General features: G+C 37.5%; 1 protein-coding gene across 3 annotated transcripts in view; it reads right to left on the bottom strand.

Moving 5' to 3' along the window:
• The window catches only part of LOC121858302, a 108,956-nt gene that overhangs the window by 52,257 nt on the left and 39,080 nt on the right, over positions 1-17,619 (bottom strand). For all 3 annotated transcript variants that reach the window (XR_006087412.1, XM_042354629.1, XM_042354630.1), the window contains exon 5: positions 2,056-2,219. Coding sequence is in view for 2 of the 3 variants with exons in the window: in XM_042354629.1 (XP_042210563.1) it covers positions 2,056-2,219 (164 nt within the window). In the remaining variant the exon portion in view is untranslated. The remainder of the gene's footprint in view (positions 1-2,055; positions 2,220-17,619) is intronic.

Genomic DNA, 17,619 nt, shown 5'->3' with positions numbered 1-17,619 from the left:
AAAAATCCACAAGATATAACATGTAAAATTGGCTCAGAATTAGTACTTACCCAGGGGAGAAAGGTTGAGAAACTTTATTAGCCTGTATCTCAAAATGAACTTTTCCAACACTCAGATTGGAAAATCTCTGCCAATTTTAGACCGATTTCAATGAAACAAACACTCAGCACAGGAAGAACCCTTCCTCAACATAACTCCAGAGACCATTTTTTTCTATCTTGTAAGATTTGTTTTTGGTTGAATATTTAATCTCGCTATTTTGACAAAAATTTCAACCAAACTTGAATTTTTTTTATCCACAAAACCAAAGACAAAAACAAACATATTGCTCTGGAGTATCAATGACAATACTAGATCTCTGAGTACAGTGGTCCCTCGGTTAACGAGATTTCGGTTAACGAGATTTCGGTTTACGAGTTACCTCCCATAAGATTCTTAAATTCGGTTAACGAGCAACCCCTCGGTTAACGAGTTTCTTACGAGCCGACCTCAACAAGTTTTGGCTTGCACTGGGCAGTCAACCAGCTGTAGTATTAGTCCGCCAATACATTAATCGGTTCTAGGGCTTAAACTCCTTACTATTTTAGTAAATATCAAGAAGTTTATACTATTCAATAATTTTAAAAGTTTAATATTAAATTTTTTAGTCATTTTAACAATTATTGAACATAATTGAAGGTAAAGTGACTAGTTAAATGCGCGGCATCCAGCCTCTTAACACAGCAAACAGGCATTAGTCTCTCTCTGTTTTCACTGGAGGTAACATCTTGCTTGAGACTCTCTTCAACTAAATGCTTTTTTCTGTGTTTCCAAGCAAATTATTGGTCACTTTGAAATTTATTTTACATATTGACAATATATAGCGCAGTACAGTGTTATTTTAAAGAAAATATTCTTTATTTACAACAAGTTTAACTTTAAAAAGCACGTGTTGACATTGTTTGAATCCAGCATGGGGCCTAAGAGATCAAGAAAAGCGATTTCAATCCAAACCAAGCAGGAAATCATAAAAAAACATGAACAAGGCATTAGAACAAATGCGCTATGCAAAGAATATGGCATGTCGACATCAAATGTGTCGACAATTCTTGCACAGAAAGACAAATTTAAAGAAGTGAAAGTGAGAGACAAATCTACAAGAGTGTTTAAAAGTACAGTTGTACCCCGCTTAATGCAGTTTCACTTAACCGAAAAATTCGTTAACCGAAACCATTGTTTCAATGGGTTTTTGGGTAATTGGTTCCAGCTCACCGAAAATTGCCTGAAGTCACAAAAAATGTAGTAATGTACCCTTACTTTGAGGTGTGTATGTAGAAGGCTCCTGGATGATGATGATGATGGGAATTAGAATAGGGGTGGAGGAGAAGGGAGAAGAGAAGGCATTGGGGTGGAAGAGAAGTCACCTCATGGTGCCATTTCACCCATAAAATTTTAGTTCACTTGGTGTAATTCAAGATTATTTTCTTTAAATCAACACTGCACTGCATTATATATTGTCAATATGTAAAATAAATTTTAAAATAACCAATAATTTAACTGGAAACACAGAAAAAAAGCATTTATGTTGAAGAGAGTCTCAAGCAAGATGTTACCTCCACTGAAAAGACACAGAGACTGGCGCCTGTATGGTGTGTTGACAGGCTGTTTGGCGTGCTAAAAACTAGTTTCCCTGTACTTAAATTATGTTAAATAATTGTTAAAATGACTAAAAAATTTAATATAAGACTTAAAATTATTGAATAGTACAAAGTTCTTGATATTTACTAAAATAGTAAGGAATTTAAGCCCTAGAACGGATTACTGTATTGGCGGACTAATACTACAGCTGGTGGGCAGCCAAATGTTGGGAAAAATTTGTAAGGAATTCGTTAATCGAGGGAATGCTCGTTAACCGAAGTTAAGAATCTTATAGAAGGAAATCGTTAACCGAAATTTCGTTAACCGAGGCGCTCGTTAACCGAGGGTTCACTGTACTGTTATTATAAATAATAAAGTCAATAGAAGAGACATAAAATACAGTACGTACTGTATTTATACTGTTATCCCATTACTTACCTCGATGCAAAGTTTGAGTGCATCTTTCCTGGGGAAACCCGAGGTGAGGCACTTCCAATACGCTTTCTTTTGAGGGGGCTTCTATGGGAGTGAGGTGAAACATGCTGCTTTGTCTGCTGCTCTAACTGGCGACATTGACTTAAAAGTTCCTCCGCCTCTCTATTCTGAAATTTATCCAAGTTCATATAAGCATCTGCTGGGTAGTTCATACAGTACAAAAGAATTTCCAGGAGTCCCAGGGCCCAGGGATCTACTTTAAAATGTAAGAGGTTCATTATGTTTTTGTTTTTAAATAAGGTTATTACAGTATTAGAGCAATATGTCTGTAGTGTGTTATATATATATATATATATATATATATATATATATATATATATATATATATATATATATATATATATATATATATATATATATATATATATATATATATATATATATATATATATATATATATATATATATATATATATATATATATATATATATATATATATATATATATATATACATACAGTTGTACCCCACTTAACGCGGTCAATAGAACCCAGAGGGTCCCGTGTTAAGTGAAATCCGCGTTAAGTGAACAACAGAACATATGGGATTAATTCCAATAGAAACCAGCCCGACCCCCAAACTCCACTTTTTGAAGACACATAACTATGTTGTAGTAAAAATAACATCTTAATTTTATGATGGTACATGCACACAATTAATACTTAAGAGAAATAGAGAAATACAGTCGCCAAGTTAATGTCCATTCAAATAATGGACTCAACTCCCTCCCCCTCTTCTCACACTACACTGCTGGCTCTTCCCTCTGAGAAATTTTTGGGGGAAAACCACTAATTTTAATAAATAATACCTCAAACTAAAGTTAGGATAATACAATTGACATTGCTGGATTCCTTGTAAGACCAGGAATATTTTGAATATAAATGTCATATATTTTGCACAAAAGATAACATATTTACTCAAGAGTAAACATTTTATCTAAAATTTGTATGTCTAATGCAAAATATATGATGTTTATATTCAAAATGATCACCAAATTATAAGAATTCCAGCAATGTAAATTATATTCTGGCCGGGTAATTTGTATGAATTTTATGAGCTAAAACAGGCAGTCAGGCAGGGTGGCGGGTGGGGCAAATCTAAAAATAGCGTCTGGAGCCGGACACTCACCGCGTATATGTGGAAAAAATCCGTGTTAAGTGAAAGTTCAGCTCTGGCGAGGCACCGCGTATATGATAAAACGCGTTAAGTGAAACCGCGTTAGGCGGGGTAATACTGTGTATATGTATGTATGTATATATATATATATATATATATATATATATATATATATATATATATATATATATATATATATACATACATACATACATACATACATACATACATACATACATACATACATACATACATATACATATATATATATATATATATATATATATATATACACAGTTGGTTCTCACATTAAGCGGTCCCGCAATCCGCGTTTCACCGTTACCGCGGTGCCTTGCCAGAACCTAACATTTTCACATTTCGCGGTCGCGAACGCCATTCCGCGGAGAGTGTCCGGCGCGACGCTATTTTTAGATTTGCCCCACCCGCCTGCCTGCCTCTCCCTCGTCCTCCCTCCTCCTCCTCCCTCCGCTTGGGCAAGCGGCGCGGTAAGGTTGCGCAGTGTGTCTTTGTTGCGTTATCACTGACGTCATATGACGTATCAGACCTGTGATTGGCCATGCATCCCTACCCTCCTCTGCTGCTAGCTGTAATTGGCTTAAAGTATTATGACGTGTCCACCCGGGGCAGGGAGGGAGGGAGGAGAGACGACGCTTGACCTAGCCGCGACAGTTTCATCCCTCAAGGCCACTCCGTGTTAACGCGCATCCATTGTTCCGTAAAATGGCTTCCGCCGGACCACCACCCCCAGAGAAAAACCTTTCCTTACCTGGACCCAGCGGCACTAAGCCAAAGAAGACACGACGTTCCTTAAGCTACGAGGTGAAGTACCAAATTATTCAAGATTTGGAGAAAGGAACACGGCAAGTTGATCTCGCGCGCCAGCATGGCGTCAACGAATCTACGATTCGCACGATCAAGAAGGATGCAGCCAAGATCAAAGAGCACATGAAAATCACAAAGTCTGCAGGTGCTTCTGTGATCAAGTATTTTCACAACCAGGTGCTTCTCAAGACAGAAAAATTACTTGTGAGGTACTTGGTGCGTCAGGCGCGACGGAACATGGCGGTCGACACGCGCTCTGTGAAGGACTACGCACGTGAACTGTACATGGCAGTGGCACGAAAGATGGGAATTACAGAGCCCAAACCCTTTACTGCTTCCTCTGGGTGGTTTCAGAGGTTTAAGATCCGGAACAAGATCACCAATATAAACATTGGTGGTGAAGAAGCGAGTGCTGATGTTGCTGCGGCTCAGGAATTTCCTCCGTTTTTACGTGAGATTATGGAGGAAGGACAGTACAGTGACGACCAGGTGTTTAACATGGACGAATCTGGTCTTTTCTGGAGAAAACTACCTTCCAAGTCCTACATTGTGAAGAATGCCAGCAGGATTCGGGGCCGGAAAATGCAGAAGGAACGCATCACCGTCCTGTTTGCCACCAATGCCTCCGGTACCTGTAAGCTCAAGTTATCGGTGATCCACACAGCCCGCAAGCCGCACGCCTACAAGAGCATGGACATGACCAAGCTAAATGTCCACTGGCTGACAGCACGTAAGGCATGGATGTTCTCTACACTGTCCCTCTCCTGGTTTGATGACTGTTTTGTTCCCGATGTAAAGAAATTCTGTGAGCAACAGAATGTCCCATTTAATATTTTGTTGCTGCTGGACAACGCACCAGGACACTCGCCCCTACTGTTAGATCGTCACCCCAACGTAAAAGTGGTCTTCCTTCCTCCCAACACTACGTCTATATTACAGCCCATGGACCAGGAGTTGATTTGCAATGTGAAAGCTGCATTCTCAACAAAAAATTCCAGCTCCTGAACGACTACACCAACACCAGGGAAGAGTTGCGTGACCTGAGTGACACCACCACCGATAGCAAGAGCGACGAAGATGAGGAACAACGGTTAGAACAGCAAAAAATACTCTTCAAACAATTCTGGAGAGTATTTAACATCAAGAAAGCTGTGGACTTCTTGGTGGAGTCATGGGATCAGCTGTCTATTGCTACAATTCGTCACGCATGGAGACATGTGTTGCATGGAATACCAGGTGAGAGGAGGAGTCAATCTGTGACTGGTGAGGTTCAGAATGTTGCAGTAGCAGTGGACCTTGCCAGAGAAGCTGCGCAGACTGTTACAGTTTCAGGCTTCTCCGAGACCACCAACGACGACATCCTGGAGGTGATCAGAGATCCTGAAGTGACTGCCGACGAGATGATGGAAGAAGAACACGTCAGTGAAGAGGAGGAAGAAGGTGGGTCAGTCTCCGAAGAACACAATTTAAGTCATAGTGATATTAAGGGTGCCATGGAGTGTGCAGAGAAGATGAAGTCCTTCCTTTCCCGCGACAATGACGATGACCGCTATGAAGTCTTCCATAACCGGCTGGTGCAGGCTATGGAGCCGTACATCAAGGTGTATCACGACAACATCAACGCCAGCCGTCAGCAAAGCATAACAGATTTCTTCACCCGCAACCCACCACAGCCAGCCCAAGCCAGTGACAGTGAAGTTGACTTTGAGGGATTTGTCAGGGAAGCCTTGACAACTGTAAGTGACAGTGATGATGATTCACCTAGTAATGGTGATTCACCTGAGGGCCAGTAATCTGCCCTCTGCCTCGGAACCAGCCTCCATCCCCGCATGCCTACCCATCTCTTCTACTACCGTAAGTGTTACACAAAATTTTTAGTTTTTTAACCTATTCTATATTTTTCCTATGTTAACCTTTATCTTTCCTAACCTAACCTCTTCTATATTACTTGTTTTTTCATACCATCATAAAGTGAAGATAAAATTTTTACTACAACATAGTTGTGTGTCGTCAAAAAGTGGAGTTTGGGGATCGGCCTGGACTCCATTTCAATTAATCCCATATGTTATGTTGTTCACTTTACGCGTTCCTCACTTTCCGCGGGACCCTCCGGGTTACATTAACCGCGTAATATGAGGACCAACTGTATATATATTTATATATATATATATATATATATATATATATATATATATATATATATATATATATATATATATATATATATATATATATATATATATATATATATATATATATATATATATATATATATACTATAACCCTGACTACGTGAGGGTTGAGGACCCCAAATCCAGGGCGTAAGTCCGACGCAGATAAAAAAAAAAAAAAATTTATCGTGTCTACAATGAAATACAACAGTACAGTAAAAGTAATGAATAATGAGGAATGGATACAATTGCAGTGAAGTAATAAATAATAAAGAATGGTTACAGTGTGACAGCACTTACCTTTAACCCTTAACCCTTGATGTATATGGTAAACCCGCCCCAAAATATTATATAATTAAATCGACAAGCGATATCCCACGCCTTGAAAAACTTCCCAAATGAGCTACATGCGGACATATATATGTATTGAGGTATAGAGTATTTCTGAATGCAATATAGCTTATTTTTGTACTATTTTGTTTGATATTATCTGAATATGTAATACATATCTAAATTTGCTGTTTAGTAACCAAATTGATTAAATTTATTTGCCATATAAGACATTGATTTATACCAATTCCTGCATTTTGAGTATAAATGTCATTTTTTTCTAAAATTTGCACATATGTGAATTTTGTTCCAGATTTGGAAAATATACTAAAAGTTCTCTAGGAAAAACATATAGAAAATGTGATTATATGAAATTCATTTTTGGCAGGATAATTGACACTTTTCAGGAACCGGCGCGAAATTTAATTACGCACCTAAAGAGTTAATGTAGTCAGCTGAATGCACATGGGGCCCCATAATTTCTAATTGTACATGGAGACTACATTAACTGGAAACGTTTCGGTATAGAAAATGCGTGTGTTTAAAAAAAAAAAAAAAAATTTAATAAAAATCCTGGTCATAAGTCCTGACGGTCGTAAGTCGTAGCAGTCATAAGTCGGGGTCTGTCTGTGTGTGTGTGTGTATATATATATATATATATATATATATATATATATATATATATATATATATATTATATATATATATATATATATATTGAAGTCATGAGCCAGTTAACGCCCTAGATACGTTCTTGGAAACGTGACGTTAACCGAAATGGACGTTATCCGTCATCACATAAACTTTGTATTTATACTTACGTATAGGAATATATAACGTACATATACACTTTACTCTTAAATCACTAGTGTAATGTGATACAGGTGATTAATTTTTTCTTTGTCAAAATACATGACGTTTATATTAAAATTATTCACTGTTTTACAAGGATTCAGCAACGAGCAGATGGGAGAGAGGGAGGGAGGGAGGGGAGGAGGGAGGGAGGGAGGGAGGGAGGGGGAGGGAGGGGAGGGAGGGAGGGAGGGAGGGAGGAGGGAGGGAGGGGAGGGAGGGAGGAGGGAGGGAGGAGGGGGCGTGAGGGGAGGGGAGCGGTTTAACAGTTGGCACAAGCCCAGGTCTAACGCGTGTATATTTATCAGTTCTTAAGTGACTAAGCTTCTCTCTTATAAAAAGCCAGTGAAATGACCTGGGTGAATATAATTTACATTGCTGGGATTCTTGTAAGATGTTGATTTATTTAAATATATACAACCTATAATTCGTACTAGACATAACAATTTTAGTACCGTAATCAAATTAGTACATGTGCAGTCCAGCTTTGCACTAAAGTCATTTATTTCTTTTATGTTTCTTTTAGTATGGTGTGTGCATGTAAATGGATGAAAATAAATGAAGAAATTTACAGTCTGCGCGGAATGTTAAGTCGCGATAGGGCCGACGAACTAAGTTCTCGCAAAAATAAGATCATATGTTGTGAAGCCTGTCCTGGGATGCGAATGTCAAAACGCTTTGTTTGTTGGCAAGTGCTGACATTTGGCAACTGAGAACACGTCACAGCTTGTAGTCAGTGCGCCTCTGGCAGCTGTGAGGGGAAGGTTTTTTGTGCGGGTTCCCGTGCCAGGTGGCCATGTTTTGTCTAGTTTAAGGTGCATTAACCCGACATAGTGGCCATCAGAGATGTCCAGGAGGGTTACTACAAGAGACGATATTGCAGTAGTGATTGCATTGTACAAAGCGAACCATGTACTGAGAGAAATATCGGCTCAGACTGGTGTGGCATTACGAGTAGTTCAAAATCTTGTCAAACGTTTCCGTGACCTTGGAGAGGACGAGTTACCAGCTCCATTACCTAAGTCTGGTAGGCCTAAATTATTGTCTCCACGGACACTTAAGGTTATTTCTCGACAAGTTCGGTCCAATCCCTCACTCACAGCACGTGAAGTGAAAGAGAGAAACCCCCGTCTTTTGAGTCACGTCTCGTTACGTTGTGTTCAACAAGCCCTGCACGATGACCTGGGATTTAAGAGCTTTCGTGCCCGCCGTAAACCTCTGTTGACAAAGAGACAGAAGGAAAATAGAGTGAAATTTTGCAAGAAATATGAAGTGTGGGATTAAGAGACATGGAGGAGTGTATTATGGTCGGATGAGGCTATGTTGTCTGTGACTGGGAGTAATGGAGGGAGGGTGTACCCCCCCCCCCCCACACTCAGACGCGCACCTCCCACAGTACACTGTAAAGACCGTTAAGCACCCTGCCTCACTTATGGTTTGGGCTTCCTTTACGTATTATGGTGTTAGTGAACTAGTAATCCTCCCTAAGAACCAGATGATGAATCAGTACAACTATCTTGAACTGTTCAGTGATTTCTTATCTGAATCATTTGATAAAGCTAAGGCAAGCCTTTTCATGCAGGATGGTGCCCCATGCCACACTGCTAAAAGTGTCATACAGTGGCTCAAAGACTGTGAGGTACCTTTCCTTAATGACTGGCCTGGCAGTAGCCCAGATCTTAACCCAATAGAAAATTTGTGGTCCACTGTTAAGCGTCGTCTGCGCGACGCTGACACATCATTAATCCCGAAGCTAGAGGCAGCCATCAAGGATACCTGGGCTAACTTGCCACCTGACCTCTTGCAAAACCTTGCTGACAGTGTTCCTCGAAGGCTAAAAGACTGTCTGAAGTGCAGAGGAAATACTACAGAGTATTAATTGAAGTGGTAAGTGTTACTTGACTCTATTTATATAACATAATCGTAAATATCAATATTTTTTCAGCACAAGATCTCACATTCCGTGCAGACTGTATGTAAATCTACCCAAAAATACAGTTGAAAAACTTTATATTATAAAATGTACTACAGTATTGTACACTAATGTACTCCAATTTTTATCTCGAGCAAAATATATGACGTTTATATTTAAATTAATCTCTGTCTTGCCAGGATTTCAGCAATGCAAATTATATTATCCTAACTTTAGTCTGAGATATTATATAAAATAAACACCTTAAAGCATAAAGTTATCACCAATCTTTTGTCTGGGAACACAAGGAAGGAGGCAAGGAGGGAGGTAGCCAGCGAGTGTGGGGGGGGAGGTGAGGTGACAGTGTGTCTGGTGTTTGTTTATTTATTTGAGTTATGATTTGACAGTTGGCGCTGATGGCCTGTGTGTTTATTTATCATTCCTTAAGAGTGACTAAGCTCTTTTCATAATTTGCCACCCAAACCACCTGGGTGAATATAACTTACATTGGAGGGATTCTTGTAAGATAGTAATTTATTTGAATACCTGTATAAACAAGCGATATTTGCAATAGACATAACAACTTTAGTACCGTAATCATTTAGTACATGTACAGTACAGCTTGGCACTTAAGGTCTATTGTTAACCGAGGGACCACTGTATTGCAGTGTACTTGTACTGTACAATATTGACTAAATTCACTAGATAACGTACACAACTAATGGTTGGTAAAACTTGTCAAGTAAGTGAGTGTCAAGTCTTTCAGTATGAGTGGCACGTGTGAGTGCTTGCGTCCCCCATCATAGGAGTCCGTTTTCTCTCGCTTCAGGACGACTGAGTCCGTTTTCTCTTAATCTTAGAGTGCAGTGCACCAGAGACTTCGTTATTCCTTTGTAATGACACAGAATTTGAAATTGCAACCCGAATTGCAACTGGGGTTGCAATTGTTGAGGCAACTAGATATGTCTGATTACAGCAAATGTGTTATTGTCAACTTGTAGGTGAAAGATTTTATCCTCAATAGATGTAGGTTAACGTTACACCTGGAGGCAAATGCTTACTAAAGCCTAAGGAAGGATATTCCTTTAACACATAATATCTGGAAAGTATGGGAAGGATTACCGTGTCTCCGTCAGGGGGTCGTGGAGTGGTGGTCCAGCAGGCATCACGGAAGTGTTTGGGGGCGACGAACGTATATGCGATCGGACGTTGTTCGGTTGGAAGTTAACCGGCGCATGACTGTACAGTGATCCCTCGGTTAATGAGCGCCTCGGTTAACAAAATTTCGGTTAATGAATTACCTTCCATAAGATTCTTAACTTCAGTTAACGAGCAATCAATCAATTAACGAATTCCTTACGAGCGTCCCTCAACATGTTTTCGCTTGCACACTAGCTGTCATATTAGTCCGCCACTACAGTAATCGGTTCTAGGGCTTAAATTCATTACTATTTTAGTAAATATCAAGAAGTTTGTACTATTCAATAATTTTAAGTCTTATATTAAATTTTTTAGTCATTTTAACAATTATTTAACATAATTTAAGTACAGGGAAACTAGTTTTTAGCACGCCAAACAGCCTGTCAACACACCATACAGGCGCCAGTCTCTGTGTCTTTTCAGTGGAGGTAACATCTTGCTTGAGACTCTCTTCAACTAAATGCTTTTTTTCTATGTTTCCAGTCAAATTATTGGTCATTTTGAAATTTATTTTACATATTGACAATATATAATGCAGTGCAGTGTTGATTTAAAGAAAATAATCTTGAATTACACCAAGTGAACTACAATTTTATGGGTGAAATGGCGCCATGGGGTGACTTCTCTTCCACCCCAATGCCTTCTCTTCTCCTTTCTCCTCCACCCCCACTTCTAATTCCTATCATCATCATCATCATCATCATCATCATCCAGGAGCCTTCTACATACACACCTCAAAGTAAGTGTACTTTATTACCTTTTTTGTTGACTTTAGGCAATTTTCGGTGAGCTGGAACCAATTACATACCCAAAAACCCATTGAAACAATGGTTTCGGTTAACGAATTTTTCGGCTAACGAGCAACCTTCTAGAACTAATTGTGCTCGTTAACCGAGGGACCACTGTATGTATGTATGTATATATATATATATATATATATATATATATATATATATATATATATATATATATATATATATATATATTATATATATATATATATATATATATATATATATATATATATATATATATATATATATATATATATATATATATATATATATTTCAGAAATTTCAGAGTAATTTCAAACACCGCGCCATTGGCGATACTGAGCTTTCAAGGTCGTCGGAGGGAGGAGAGCGCTCCCCGCACCTAGTGGGAAGTTGTGGAACTAAGCCTATATGATATTAAATATAATTTGCCGAATTAATAATGATGCGATTCATGAAGTTAAGGGACTATTATTGAATTTGGAATTATTATAGATCGTTTATCAGTCTGAATAATGTTACGGGTGTCCCAAGGAGTTATTAGTTAGGCGGAAAATATGTCACGTAGGCCTAACCTAGCGCCTTGGAGAGACGCGACGCTGGCTGGTCCTCAGTCACGTGAAAGCGATTGGACCTACAGGACATCCCTGTGCGTCCGTCCACAGAAATAGTCACGTGGTCTAGTCACCTGTGCTGCGCTATGGCAGTATAACAAGTACAGTGGGGTATGCTATAACGAACGGATCCTACTACGAATATTCCTATAACAAACGGTTTTACCTATAAAATTGAGAATGCTATAACGAACGAAACTCCTACAACGAACATTATTTAAATTTTTTTTTTCCCTAATTTATTGATTTTTATTACAAGTATTAATGATATTCTTTATTTCAGGGGTTTAGATGCATATGTATGCACTTTTTTACAATTTTTCCAATTTTATATTATATTTTTCAGTGTTAAATGGTTGTATTTGGGGGCCTGGAACGAACGAATCCTATAACGAACGAATGCTATAACGAACAAGGTTCTAGAACCAATTAGATTCGTTATAGCATACCCCACTGTAAGTCTCATTCAATCTCAGACAGGGTTTAGATAGGGCAGTGATAAAGTTAACTAGAGCTAACAGTAAGTTCATTTCAGGGTTTCCGCCAGAACCCACTTGACTGCGAGAGATTGACTGCCGTTGATGATTGAGGGTGGCGATTGTCGCCATTGGACCGATCAGTGTAGGCCTTTCACTGTTTAGCAGGGTATCAAAGGATGGCTTGAGGGAATCTAGCCGTCTGGGTGCCCAGCTGACGACGGGACGATCATTGGGGTCATCAGCTCTCCTCTACCTCGGCTCACAATACCACATGTTTCAAGCAGCTTAGTGAAACCCTCTTGCTAACGGGAAGCTAAAGCTTCTCTCAACTGTACAAGGTCTGATTGGCTCACTCCCTTCCGCTTTATGGATGTACCGGGGGTAAAGTGAAGCCAGCTGAGTGATACAGGGTCGCACACTGGGGCCAAGAGTCAGTGGAGTTTAGAGGTACACTTTCCAAGGTGGAGAAAGGCTGATTTGGGCCTTCAACTACGGGTGCCTGTTGGTTGTGCCTTAAACGACTACAGAGTGCAGGTGGAATCTGTGTGTGTATTAGGTTAGGGAACATGGTTCACGGGTATTGGACTCAGTAACGTCTTTATAATAGTGACAATATTTTTGTGTGTAGTTAATACTATTTTTTCAGTTACTAATGTATGCTGTGTGCATTTAAAATTTCTTTATAGTTTCAATCTCAGATATAACCTTTGTTCCCCAGAGTAGTGTTTAAGTTAGGTTAGGAGGTGTGCATCTGTTGGTGTAACATAATTATATTGAGTGCCCTTTAGGCCTATTCATGGTGGAATTAATAATTTCTTATTTTTATACCACTTCCGCAGTGGTGGATATTATTCTGTGAAAACCCTTAAGGCCTGTTTCATGTGTGCAAGCAACATTTCTTAATACTTTAAATTTATTGTTGCCTGAGTTTCTAATAATTTCAATATCATGTATAACTTTTATTCCCCAGAGTAGTGTTTTAAGTTCAAGTTAAGAGGTGCGCATATTGGTGTACCATTATTTGATTGTGTTTGTAGTTGGAGGGAATATAAGTGTCTAAAATTTACAGTGTGTCTCATTCAGCCCAGTCACAGACGCTATCCTTCCACGGGTCACGGACAATTCATTTTGTTAGTAAATTTAAGTGTTCTTGTGCTGGTTCGGGATTTCTCACTAAGGGGCGCTTCCACTGCCATTACCATCTAATAATCTTTAATAAACCCCAAGTGATTTACTTGCATATATATATATATATATATATATATATATATATATATATATATATATATATATATATATATATATATATATATATATATATATATATATATATATATATATATATATATATATATATATATATATATATATATATATATATATATATATACACATTGTGCATTACCCCTACTTAACGCTGTTTCACTTAACGCGTTTTATCATATACGCGGTGCCTCGCCAGAGCTGAACTTTCACTTAACACGGATTTTTTCCACATATACGCGGTGAGTGTCCGGCTCGAGACGCTATTTTTAGATTTGCCCCACCCGCCACCCGCCACCCTGCCTGACTGCCTGTTTTAGCTCATAAAATTCATACAAATTACCCGGCCAGAATATAATTTACATTGCTGGAATTCTTATAATTTGGTGATCATTTTGAATATAAACATCATATATTTTGCATTAGACATACAAATTTTAGAAAACATGTTTTCTCTGGGTAACTATGTTATCTTTTGTGCAAAATATATGACATTTATATTCAAAATATTCCTGGTCTTACAAGGAATCCAGCAATGTCAATTATATTATCCTAACTTTAGTTGAGGTATTATTTATTACAAAAAAGTTAAGTATTCTGGTTTTCCCACACATCTCCTTGGGACGGTTGGTGGAGGGTGGGGGGGAGGGAGGGACCGACCGACCATCTGTTACCCCGTGAAGAATATTTTTTTTTTTTTTATTAACTGAAGATATTTGTTTTAGCTCATAAAATTCATACAAATTACCCGGTCAAAATATAATAAACATTGCTGGAATTCTTATAATTTGATGATCATTTTGAATATAAACATCATATATTTTGCATTAGACATAAAATTTTTAGATAAAATGTTTAATCTGAGTAAGAATGTTATCTTTTGTGCAAAATATATGACGTTTATATTAAAAATATTCCTGGTCTTACAAGGAATCCAGCAATGTCAATTATATTATCCTAACTTTAATCTGAGGTATTATTTAATACAAAATGTTAAAATCTAAATTTTTCACCCACTCTTCTCTTGAAGGGATGATTGGTGGGGGTTGGGGGGGAGGGTTGGGACTGACCGCGCGGTTGGAAGAGGGGGGGAAGGCAAAGTGGGGTACTTTGATTGACAGATAGTGTCCTGAAGATTATTTTTTTTTTTATTAACTGAAGATATTTGTTTTAGCTCATAAAATTCATACAAATTACCCGGCCAGAATATAATTTACATTGCTGGAATTCTTATAATTTGGTGATCATTTTGAATATAAACATCATATATTTTGCATTAGACATACAAATTTTAGATAAAAAAATTTTCTTAGTAACTATGTTATCTATTGTGCAAAATATATGACATTTATATTCAAAATATTCCTGGTCTTACAAGGAATCCAGCAATGTCAATTGTATTATCCTAACTTTAGTTTGAGGTATTATTTATTAAAATTTAATGGTTTTCCCCCAAAAATTTCTCAGAGAGGGAAGAGCCGGCAGTGTAGTGTGAGAGGGGGAGGGAGTTGAGTCCATTATTTGAATGGACATTAACTTGGCGACTGTATTTCTCTATTTCTCTTAAGTATTAATTGTGTGCATGTACCATCATAAAATTAAGATGTTATTTTTACTACAACATAGTTATGTGTCTTCAAAAAGTGGAGTTTGGGGGTCGGGCCGGTTTCTATTGGAATTAATCCCATATGTTCTGTTGTTCACTTAACGCTGATTTCACTTAACACGGGACCCTCCTGCCCTATTGACCAAGCAAGTAAGTGGGTATTAACTGTGTATATAGAGTATATATATATATATATATATATATATATATATATATATATATATATATATATATATATATATATATGGCAGGTATAAATATATATATATGTATATATACATATGTATATGGTATATATATATATATTATATATATAGTTATATATATATATATATATATATATTGTTGGTTATATATATATATATATATATATATATATATATATATATATATAAAAATTAGTGTGCTATAAATCTAATCTAATTGGCTCCCAGAACCTTGTCTTATAGCATTCGTGCTCAAGTTATAGGATTAATCCGCTCCAGGCCCTGTACATACAACCACTTAACACTGAAAAATATAAAAACAAAAATTGTAAAAAGTGTATAATAATGCATCTAAACCCCTAAATAAAGAATATCATTAATACTTGTAATAAAAAAACAATAAATTAGTAAAAAAAAAAAATAATAATGTTCGTTGTAGGAGTTTCGTTCGTTAAAGCATTCTCAATTTATAGGTAAAACCGTTCGTCATAGGAATATTCGTAGTAGAATCCATTCATTATAGCATACCCCACTGTACAGTCATGCGCCGGTTAACGTCCTAGATACGTTCTTGGAAATGTGACGTTAACCGAAATGGACGTTGTCCGATCATCACAAACTTTTTATTTATACTTACGTGTATGTGGAATACTATATACGTACATATACACTTTTACTCTTAAATCACTACTGTAATGTGATACAGGTGATTAATTTTTATCTCTTGTGCAAAATATATGACGTTTATATTAAAATTATTCACTGTTTTACAAGGATTCCAGCAACGCTGGGCAGTTGGGGGAGAGGGAGGGAGGGAGGGAGCGAGCGAGGGGGCTTGGGGGGAGGGGAGGTAGTACATTTGACAATTGGCACCGGAGCAAGGTCTAACGCGTGTACCTGTATATTTATCAGTTCTTAAGTGACTAAGCTTCTCTCTTATAAAAAGCCAGTGACATGACCTGGGTGAATATAATTAACATTGTTGGGATTCTTGTAAGATACTGATTAATTTGAATATAAACATGCTATAATTTGCACTAGACATAACAATTTTAGTACCATAATCAAATTAGTACATGTGCACTCCAGCTTTGCACTAAGGTCATTTATTTCTTTTACTTTTCTTTTAGTATGGTGTGTGCATGTAAATGGATGAAAATAAATGAAGAAATTTATGTAAATCTACCCAAAAATACAGTTGAAAAACTTTTTATAAAATGTACTACAGTATTGTACACTAATGTACTACATTTCTTATATCTTGAGCAAAATATATGATGCTTATATTCAAATTAATCTCTGTCTTGCAAGGATTTCAGCAATGCAAATTATATTATCCTAACTTTAGTCTGAGATATTATATAAAATAAACATAAAGAAATCACCAATCTTTTGTCTGGGAACACAAGGAAGGAAGTAGCCAGGAGCGTGTGGGAAGAGGGGGGGGAGGTGAGGTGACAGAATGTCTGGCGTTTGTTTGTTTATTTATTTGAGATAAGATTTGACAGTTGGCGCTGAAGGCCTGTGTGTGTGTTTATTTATCATTACTTAAGAGTGACTAAGCTCTTCTCATAATTTGCCACCCAAACGACCTGGGTGAATATAACTTACATTGCAGGGCTTCTTGTAAGATAGTAATTTATTTGAATACCTGTATAAACAAGCTATATTTGCAATAGACATAACAATTTTAGTACCATAATCATTTAGTACATGTACAGTACAGGTTTGCACTTAGGTCCATTGTTACTGTACAATATTGACTAAATTCACTAGATAACGTACGCCTGGCCGCACAATCTATAAGAATACGCGATGCATACGTGACTGTGCCCGCTCTAGGTCCATTTCGATTCGCTAGGTCCCATTATTTGAATGGTTTTTTTTTTCAATTTATATTTTAATTGTTTATTCCTTGATAGAGGAAGCGGGATGCTAGTGCTGTCACTTGGTACCCCTGTACCATAACACCAGAAGCAACTGGCCAGTGTCACAAGTATATACAGTACAGTACAGTCATCCCTTGGTTATCGCGCCTAATTGGGACCCCGCCGATAACGAAAGTACAGAACCTATTGGATTTATTCTAATTGGTTCAGGCACCCAAGACCCAACCCCAAGTTTCCCATTTTACGACCATT

The sequence above is a fragment of the Homarus americanus genome, unplaced genomic scaffold (assembly GCF_018991925.1).
Source record: "Homarus americanus isolate GMGI-L3 unplaced genomic scaffold, GMGI_Hamer_2.0 scaffold57980, whole genome shotgun sequence".
Taxonomy (NCBI): Eukaryota; Metazoa; Arthropoda; class Malacostraca; order Decapoda; family Nephropidae; genus Homarus; species Homarus americanus.
Note: the sequence above shows the minus strand (reverse complement) of the source record. Positions and strands in the feature narration are given on the sequence as shown.